The sequence below is a fragment of the Mizuhopecten yessoensis genome, unplaced genomic scaffold, assembly GCF_002113885.1.
Source record: "Mizuhopecten yessoensis strain PY_sf001 unplaced genomic scaffold, ASM211388v2 scaffold8449, whole genome shotgun sequence".
Lineage (NCBI taxonomy): Eukaryota > Metazoa > Mollusca > Bivalvia > Pectinida > Pectinidae > Mizuhopecten > Mizuhopecten yessoensis.
In genome coordinates this window covers 338,673-349,421 of record NW_018407553.1, presented here as the reverse complement: position 1 = coordinate 349,421, position 10,749 = coordinate 338,673, and the positions used below count along the sequence as shown (strand labels likewise).

The following is a 10,749-nucleotide window of genomic DNA, read 5'->3' as shown; positions in this document are numbered from 1 at the left end:
TGTCACACACTGTACTATTTACCACTATATCCTGTATGGTGTCACACACTGTACTATTTACCACTATATCCTGTATGGTGTCACACACTGTACTATTTACCACTATATCCTGTATGATGCAAATCAGTAACTGAATGTATAATGCCAAATCTACATAACAGTTATAAAGATACCTAAATCATAATTGGCATATACATGTCAGACCAAATCAATTATTTGTGGACATGTTTCATCAGCTACACAATGAGGAACAGGCTCTCTAACCTTTAATGATTTGTGTAGAGGTCATGGCTCTCTAACCTTTAATGATTTGTGTAGAGGTCATGGCTCTCTAACCTTTAATGATTTGTGTAGAGGTCATGGCTCTCTAACTTTTAATGATTTGTGTAGAGGTCATGGCTCTCTAACTTTTAATGATTTGTGTAGAGGTCATGGCTCTCTAACTTTTAATGATTTGTGTAGAGGTCATGGTTATCGCTCTTGAAGGCTACTGTTTTAAACTGTTTACAAACAAAATGTTCAGATGAAGGTAAAACACGATAGAATATAAAGACAACTCCATGCCATGTGATTTAGAACATCAACAGTGTTACACTCATGTATGATAGAGTTCTTGAAGGTGAATCTTTCTTCAAAGTTGCTGTTTGAGCCCGAGCTGGTACAAATATGATGTTGAATTCAAGCTAGAAGTATCCCCAGTTCATCTAGTGCTACATTACACTTGATATCCATCACAGCTAAATATCTAGACTGTTAAGTTGGGGGAGTTGTCTACATCGCTGAGGTCAACTTTCATGTCTAAAGGCCAAAGAGGTCACCAATTATACCTAATATAAGCATAACTGTCCTGAGTCATTCAGTCATCTTTTGGTTTGCTGGAGTTCCTATTTTTATTGATAGTTTGTGTTTCTTCTTACATATTACATCTGTGTTTTGAAGTAGATGAATTACTAAGTTAACTTTATTAAATAGGGTGATTAAGTCATTCTTGATTCTCCACTGTTGGCACAATACAATTTTAAAAACAAATATTTGATGTGTATGGTGATAAACAAATATTTGATGTGTATGGTTGATGTGCATGGTGATAAACAAATATTTAGGGAATTGTTTGCTACTACATTTCTTTAGATCTTATTCCTTCTTCAAAATCAACTTCTTCTTCAGAGTCCTTTTTGATAAAACCTAATTTGGACTTTCAAACAATTTCATGAAATATAAGGGCATGTCAGATTTGAAATAAAACAATTATATATATCTCTATTTCATAAAACTTTGCCAAGAACAGCTTTCCCCATTGTACTGACTACCTCCGAAAAAACCCTGAACAACCTGTAAAAAACAAAAACAAACATTTCAACAATCTGTAGCTTTTGACAGCGCATAGCACCCCACTGGGGCCAATTCTCTAATTTTACCCCCAATTTACCCGAACAGCATGCCAAAAAAATGTGACAGCTATCTAAATTTTCATATGTTCGAGTAAAAGTGACAAACTTACATAAAAAAAAACCCAGATATTATATGTTACAGCTAATTTGAAAATATGGTAATATTTAGCGCCCCACAACCCACCTTCGGTTACATCTCCACAAACACCCAAAATCAACATCCTAGACCACCCACAACTACAGTCTGGAATACATACGCAACAAACCATGTTTCAGGATTCGGAATTAACAAACGTAGCGCTCATCATTGAGATATACAGACACATCATAAGGAAAGAAATTAATTTATTCCCTAGACAAGTTGAGTAATCATGACCTATGTTGTAACGCCGACATTTGATGGAGGGCTGCCATCAAAAAATAAATGAAAGCTTGATGAAGGAATTATGTTTTCACACGTCAGATAATGTAGAATACGTACGGACGATGCTGATGCAGTAATTACAAATCCGAGTTCTTGAGTCATTCTGTGTAATTTTTCTGGCTTGCAGAGTTCCCTATTTATTTTGCCTTAATACAAAAAGGCCCCGATTTAACTGGTGTGGAGAATTACCTTCTCAAGCAATGGTTTCCTTCGTTTTCTTAGAGCTTCATCCAACAAATTTAAACACAGAACTACTTTGACAAGAAAACTGAAGAGTGATCACAATTATTAACCAAATTCCTGAAAAATCTGCTTCAAAACAATTTGTAAATTCAAAAGGAAAAACGTATTTACTAAGATTGATTTTAATCAAACTAAAAATGAAATGATAGATGGGCCATGTTTTTTTTTTTTTTTTTTTTTTATATCAAACTGATATCTGACAGGTTCCATGTTTTAATGTTATGCCATATTCACCAATATCAAAATATTTCAAAACAAATCTGAGATAGACATTAATAGTGGCATTACAATAGTGTAGGCTTCGGAATCTGCACTTTCGCAATCACAAGATTTTACTATTTATAGTAACACCATTACAAAATGATACGTTTTATAGTAACACCATCACAAGATGATACTATTTATAGTAACACCATCACAAGATGATACTATTTATAGTAACACCATTATAAGATGATACTATTTATAGTAACACCATTATAAGATGATACTATTTATAGTAACACCATCACAAGATGATACATTTTATAGTAACACCATCACAAGATGATACATTTTATAGTAACACCATCACAATATGATACATTTTATAGTAACACCATCACAAGATGATACAATTTATAGTAACACCATCACAAGATGATACAATTTATAGTAACACCATCACAAGATGATACGTTTTATAGTAACACCATCACAAGATGATACATTTTATAGTAACACCATCACAAGATGATACAATTTATAGTAACACCATCACAAGATGATACAATTTATAGTAACACCATCACAAGATGATACGTTTTATAGTAACACCATCACAAGATGATACATTTTATAGTAACACCATCACAAGATGATACAATTTATAGTAACACCATCACAAGATGATACAATTTATAGTAACACCATCACAAGATGATACGTTTTATAGTAACACCATCACAAGATGATACATTTTATAGTAACACCATCACAAGATGATACAATTTATAGTAACACCATCACAAGATGATACAATTTATAGTAACACCATCACAAGATGATACGTTTTATAGTAACACCATCACAAGATGATACTATTTATAGTAACACCATCACAAGATGATACAATTTATAGTAACACCATCACAATATGTTACTATTTATAGTAACACCAGTACCAAAAGACACTATTTATAGTAACACCATTACAAGATGATACTATTTATAGTAACACCATTACAAGATGATACTATTTATGGTAGCACCATTACAAGGATGATTTACCGGGTGTTGTAACATCACATACAATTTCTGGATGATCCTTTATTCATTAACATAAAGTATCATCCTGAAAATGCAATTTACGAAACATCTGCACAATTTTGTTCATAGTAACCTATTAAGTACCAGTAGCCAACTATTTCACTTTCAATGTGCTTTGTTATTTTTGACAGCCACAGATCAAACTTGTAACTGATATTGATATATATACAAATGAATTCTATCATTTGAAGAAATGAAAAAAACAACAACTTTACATTGTAAAATTTGTTCAATAGTAAACTAATATCTATGAAAATAAATAAAATTTATAACCTAACTTTAAAAACTAAATTCTATATAAAACAATAATTAAACATATGTAAATCACATCACTAAAAGACGAGTGAAATGATCTGAGTAACACAAATGAAACAAAAATAACAAAGTGTGTATCCCACCAGATTTTGGAGTATATGCCACCTTACACATTATACCTATATTTTAGGTACAAGGTATTTGCCCCTGGAAATTATTGAACAAAAGTTAGCTAATAATTGATAATTTACACAATTTATATCCATTGATCCATGAAATCTAGTGAATTCTATTTGAAATAGGTTTCATTAAATACTTCAAGCTCAAACCAATATTTGTAAAGAGTGATTGACATGTATCTTAGCTCGGACCTCTTTGGAGAGGCGGTGGATTTCACAGTAAGGTAGCAAATATCCTTAAGAAAGAGTTTCTGTTTTATTAATTTGGGGAAAATTACAGCATTCTCATAAAACAAATGAGTCCTGTTGTATACAATGAGATCCTGTTAAATCACAAATAGACTATCAAGAACAGAATTCTTATTTCGAAATTGGATTTTTTTTAACGATTATCAAGGACACTTTGAATGGGTTTATAAAAGTAACAGGGACTTGAACCCAGAACCATGATTTATGGGACAAGGCCAAGAGGATTGCCTGATTTATGGGACAAGGCCACGATGATTGCCGAAGTCATCTACATTACTTCAAGACAGCAAAAATAATGCTGTAACAACTTTAAAATAAGACGTAACGATCTTGTTAACAAATCTTCATTGTTCGTTCAGACTAAAGGAAATCATTTTGTAACCAAATACACGTATCAAAGATACAAGTAACTACTGAAATCATTTCAATTTAGCACATGAATGAAACCATTTTTGTTTTTTTCCTTTCATGTATATAATTATTAATCAAAGAAGATTTGAGGACTGTTTACAACCAATTCCATAACGTCCCCAGCGGTGATCGCCACACCTACGCTCATTACCTCAGTAGTGATACTTCTAATAAAACAAGGAAAATAGTAAGGACGAGAAATTCTACTTATTTTCATTAACGAGATATTTGTAATCATCTATGGTGTTGAGGAGTAATAACAAAACCCCACTGCACTGATTACCTGTAAATAAACGTAGGCTCCATCATACAATTTACAAGCCCACTATTTGCACGTGTTCTACGTATGCAATTAAGTCTGAGGAACAAAACAAATAGTGATTCAGTGTACGGAGGTGGTAAACATATCAGACATACTCGTCTTATTTCTGGCAACAAAGTTGTGCCGAGATTTATATCGTAATGATGACAATGGATAGTGATGACTTTACAACAAATGAGCTGGGAACAAAACACAGATCCACGCTATTGTAACGAAATTCTGGGTTACGAAATTTTGAAGTATTCCTGTGCTGCCATCCACTGCTCCATGGGAAATCTGGATGCTGTCTGCATTCTAGGATGTTCTAGATCTTTTATCTTCTCTTTTTCTAAAATGAAATCGAAGGTAAATTAGATTTATATAACATATTTGTTATGAAGTTAATACAAACATGTTCTGATCTCGGTTGGAAGAAGATAAACTACCTATGACTGTAATACAGAGGATAAACAAGAGGCCCAAGAGGGCCTGTATCGCTCACCTGAATATTTAAGCAGTCATAGCAAAATATTCTCATTAAATATTATATTGCACTAAAAATATTTCCCTCCCAAACTTTGTTGGCTCCATCTGTTGAATCTACCAGCAAAATATTATTATTATAAGATCCTATGCTTTTTGATTCTTCTTTAGAAGTTGCTTGACATAAGGTCAATGTCATTTTCCTTCTCAAATTGGTTAGCTCTATTCCAAAAAGCTACCAGCCAAATCCATTCCTTTTAGTTCTCAAGAACAAATCCATTAAAATGTTGTTGACCTCTGTGACCTCTAGAGTAGGTTGAGGTCATTTTCATTCGCAAACTTTGGTGAGCTCTATCCCAGGAAGTCCCCAGCCAAATATTATAATTTTATGCCTTTTAATTCTTAAGAAGAAGCTGTTTGAACTGTTTGACATATTTGAACGCTGTGACCTTGAAAGTAGGTCAAGGTCATTTTCATTCTCAAACTTTGTTCGGCTCTTTCCTAGGAAGCTACAAGTCAAATATAGAGATTCTATACCTTTCAGTTCTTCAGAAGAAGTCGCTTGAAGTGTCTGACACATTTGACTCCTGTGACCTTAAAAGAAGGTCAAGGGCATTTTCATTCTCAAATTTTGTCGGCTCTATCCAAGGAAGCCATCAATCAAAAATAAAGATTCTATACCTTTCAGTTCTTCAGAAGAAGCCATTTGAAGCTTTTGACATATATGACCAACAAACAAACAAGTGACCTTGAAAGTAGGTCAAACTAGTTTTCATTTTCAAACGTTTTTGGGCTCCATCCCAGGAAGCCACCAGCCAAATATGAAGATTCTATACCTTTCAGTTCTTCAGAAGAAGTCGTTGGAAGCATTTGACAAATTTAAGCCCTGTGACCTTGAAAGTAGGTCAAACTAATTTTCATTTTCAAACTTTTTTGGGCTCCATCCCAGGAAGCCATCAGCCAAATATGAAGATTCTATACCTTTTAGTTCTTCAGAAGAAGTCGTTTGAAGTGTTTAACACATTTGACCCCTGTGACCTTGAAAGTAAGCCAAGGTCATTTTCGTTCTCAAACTTTGTAGGGCTCCTACCAACGAAGCTTTCAGCCAAATATCATGACTCTAGGCCTATCCGTTCTTCTTCAGAAGTTGTTTAAAGGAAAAGTTGACGGACGAGGACGGACGCCGCTTCGTGCCAGGTGAGCTAATAACTATAGAGATCACTTACTTGAGGAATCACAGGCTATAGAGATCACACTAGTACCTAAAAATCCAAAATATTAGCATGAAACTCTCATAACCCTGAGCTGTAGCTGTCACAGCCCCAACCTGTAACTCTCACAGCCCTAACCTGTAACTCTACCCGCCCTAACCTGTAACTCTACCAGCCCTTACCTGTAACTCTACCAGCCCTAACCTGTAACTCTACCAGCCATAGCCTGTAACTCTATCCGCCCTAACCTGTAACTCTACCAGCCATAACCTAACTCTATCAGCCTTAACCTGTTATTTTACCAACCTTAACCTGTAATTCTACCAACCCTAACCTGTAACTTTATCAGCCTTAACCTGTAACTCTCATAACACTAACCTGTAACTCTATCAGCCCTAACCTGTAACTCTCATAACCCTAACCTGTAACTCTCATAACACTAACCTGTAACTCTCATAACATTAACCTGTAACTCTCATAACATTAACCTGTAACTCTCATAACCCTAACCTGTAATTCTACTAGCCCTAACCTGTAACTTTATCAGCATTAACCTGTAACTCGCATAACCCTAACCTGTAACTCTCATAACATTAACCTGTAACTCTCAAAACCCTAACCTGTAACTCTATCAGCCTTAACCTGTAATTCTACCAGCCCTAACCTGTAACTCTACCAGCCCTAACCTGTTATTCTACCAACCCTAACCTGTAACTATATCAGCTTAACCTGTAACTCTTATAACCCTAACCTGTAACTCTCTTAGCCCTAACCTGTAACTCTCATAACCCTAACCTGTAACTCTCATAACACTAACCTGTAACTCTCATAACACTAACCTGTAACTCTCATAACCCTAACCTGTAACTCTCATAACCCTAACCTGTCACTCTCTCAGCCCTTACTTGTAATTCTCATAGCTATTACATAAAGCTCCCATAGCCCTATAACTATGGTTATTTTCCTATCCAACACTCTTTTGATCCTACTTTGGACCCAATGACAGGTGCCACGTTGTTGACCTGGTTAGATAACCCTCGACACCCTCTCTCACCTGTCATCTACCTGTGTTTACCTGTGATCTTAACGACCACTCGAGGTGTGGCCAGTGGAACCTTCAAACCTTTGACAGACAGAGCGGATTAGGCCCGATTAATGACACTTTCGATTGTCATGAAGTACGGCGGAGGACATTGTCAACCGTCAGTTCGCCTTAAACTTCCATCTTCATGGGGTCTCTTGAGGTCGATAAATTATGATGAGCAGTAATTCAAGAACAATAACAGAAGTGTAGGGGATTAGGTCTGAAAAGTCAACCCGGGCGACTCGCAGCTATTGTGACATGGACAGAACCCAGGAAATGGTCATTCAGGTCGTATCTGTGATGTTGTCAGTGCTTTATCAGCTTAATCATGTAGCATTTCAACTTCATTTATTAATTTACTTAGATGATCAAAAAAAGCTAAAATTTCAGAAACTGACTTGTTGATAAATAGAACACAAGAACAGTTGAAACCCTGAAAATATTCGAAGAAAAAAAATGCAACAATTTTTTTGTACTCCTCATCAAGAAAATCTAACCAAGCTGGCCTTTAAAATCTCAGGTGATTTTATACATTAATGGATTAAGGAAAGCCTGGTAGCCTCAGCTGGCACTAATCTTACTGCCAGGAGAAAAACTATTCAGATAAGGAAACGCCTGTAGATTCTTACAGGAAATACATCAAAATCTTGGCAAATGTCTTTTGACAATTTTACCTTTCTTTGACGGATGGAGTTTTGCCTGCAGCACTTCCAGCTGTTTCTCCTGTAAAATACAAAGAAAGGAGGAAAGATTAGAAACAATTGACCACTCTAACAAACTACCTCGTCAATCAGCACTCAAATAATCCTGTGAATTACTTTCCTTTTTGGGGGCTTACAAACAAATCAGGGCATGGATTACATTTATTATATAGATTTTAATAAATTTGGATCTAGTCAAAAAATTAACATTTTCATCATTTTATTTGTTCACCCTTTGTCTTTGATTTGAATAAGAGGCTAAATATAACAAGGATTGAAGAAAAAAAACATCTTTTACTTTAAATAAAATAAAGTAAAATCTCAAAACTGAGACATAAATTTAACAAATAGTGAACATACATGTATTTTAAAAGACACATGGCTGAAAATTTAGCAGGATGAACATCATACACTTATGAGAAGCTGAAGGTCTGCTTACAGACGATTTTGAGCCCAGTTCCTACAGAGTACAGTTTTTTTAAAATGAATCTTTAGTGTCTATCTTTGTATAAAGGATTTGTATCACCTATAAAAAATAAAACTTCTAATAAACACTGCACCAATCTGTGGCCATGATGTCACAGTGAGGACAACTGTTAAACGCACCTTTGAAATTCCGGGGAAAGATGGTTTTTTTTCGAACTGTCACAACTTCGGTACAGTATGCAGGAACATGCAAACTAGTTGCACCTTTAGAAGTTATAAAACCCTTAGGAAAATACAACATGCGCAAAACGTCGGAGCAATCTTGACACGTTAATTACAGCACTCCATCTCAAGATGCCTGAAAACGGCACAAGTGCCAGGACTAGATTGGTGAGGGGGTGTACGGTTGACAGGCATGGTGAATACAAGTACCCTTCAAGGGCCGGACTTAGCACTTACATAATTACCCAGAATTACTTAACCGCTGCCGTAATCCTCCCTTCCCCGAGCTGACATACATGATATGGAGCTGTGTTCCGTACACGTAAGCACGGTAGGCTCGACTATCACAAAACCCACCGGAACATCACCGGACGACCACATTTCTCACAGTCGGACATGGTTTAATCAACTCTTTAAAGTGCACAAATCAATGCCGACAGTTATCTTGAGGATTTCTGTGTTTGAGAAAAAAGTATTGAAAGGAAGTGGAAAGCAAACAGATCATATTGGGGTGTTCAGAAGTATATTTTCTGTCACAATATTCAACCAAAACTATCAGTAGTTTTTCACAATGACATTCATTTTCAAGAATATCACTTTTCACAATTCTTGCAGTTTTTTTTATTGTCATATTTTGATGTACGATATGTACATGTATTATAATCATGTTTTTCTTAGTACCAACATGAGTTACTGATCTTGATTTTTTTTTATATTTACATCAATTTTGAATATTGGAAGGTTACAATTTTGATATAATCAAAGAATCTTTGTCATTTTGTTATTATAAAGTTTATACAACTTATATACTAAAGGCAACTACAGATTTGTAAGTATATATTTCAGATGTTTTTGAGACTGCAAACTATTATGAATTCATACAACAGTTTTGTTTTAAAAGGGACCAATATTTCTAACCACAAGAGACCGCGGATGTCTGACTGCATGCTAGGAACTGAACCCAATGGAAAGGTTTCCAGATTTTCTCCCTAATGATTAAAATTTTTGAAAATACCTAACCCCAATAAATAAGGGTGGATTTTGACTTTCAAAGCCATTGTTATTTCACTGTTTGTTTGCAGGTACACGGCGGAACTCTTCAAAGGGGACAGGTAAATACGAGCCAATCAATACGCTGTTATAACAACGTAACGCTGCGGTCCAGTTTCGAGACGCTGGAGATTGCGGCCAATGCTAACGGAGAGATTCGCACCATGTACATTGTCATTTCATTAATCAGTGTTCCGTTGTAATTATTAAGCAGACAAGGGGAAGCTGGCTCGAGTGTTTACACTGCAACTTGTTAAACAATTGGCCAGACCAACAGATTCAACAGGAAGTTCGCTTATTGTCTCCCTTTTCCTCCGGGAGTTGGTGATTGTCGAAGCATTGATCTCCTCCTATTCAGGTACCAGATACACGCAGCAGATTTTCATACCGACACAAAGGTATTTGTTCTGAGCGAAGTTTCAAGTTACATATGTTTGGAGATAGTTTCAATGACATCAGTAAACAAACAGAGGTAAAATCCCCGTAGCAGTCGGTGCCAATAAACAAACTGGCTACGCACCTTGCATAAAAATCGCAGAATTACCTATAAATCAACAGAATCCTTTTAAAAAATACAGCGTAGTCACTGAATGAAAATGACACCATTTATTTTTTAAAGCCGTGCAGTACAATAGGACTTGAGGTCTGTTAATGAATTGTCCTAACAATGGCGACGAGTGTCGGGTGGAGAGCAAACACTTGAGGGGGCGGGCACAATACCAGGAGGAAGATGAGTCGGTCAATTGTAGTATGGTTAACTAAAAGAAGACTATTCTAATTTTCGATCTTGTTGTTACAATATCAATAAGGC

General features: G+C 35.6%; 1 protein-coding gene and 1 long non-coding RNA gene across 8 annotated transcripts in view; one reads left to right on the top strand and one right to left on the bottom strand.

The window, feature by feature from the left end:
- The first annotated feature begins 263 nt into the window (after positions 1 to 263).
- LOC110455994 lies at positions 264 to 2,308 on the top strand. The gene is made up of 2 exons (XR_002463535.1): positions 264 to 428; positions 465 to 2,308. It is a non-coding gene; the product is annotated as an uncharacterized LOC110455994 (long non-coding RNA).
- A 268-nt stretch (positions 2,309 to 2,576) lies between these two features.
- Positions 2,577 to 10,749, bottom strand: part of LOC110455990 (S phase cyclin A-associated protein in the endoplasmic reticulum-like) — a 108,034-nt gene continuing 99,861 nt past the window's right edge. For all 7 annotated transcript variants that reach the window (XM_021506488.1, XM_021506490.1, XM_021506491.1 and 4 more), the window contains exons 28-29: positions 8,214 to 8,262; positions 2,577 to 5,110 (exon numbers count right to left, since the gene is read on the bottom strand). In XM_021506488.1, the coding sequence (XP_021362163.1) occupies positions 5,007 to 5,110; positions 8,214 to 8,262 (153 nt within the window). In that variant the 3' untranslated portion in view covers positions 2,577 to 5,006. The remainder of the gene's footprint in view (positions 5,111 to 8,213; positions 8,263 to 10,749) is intronic.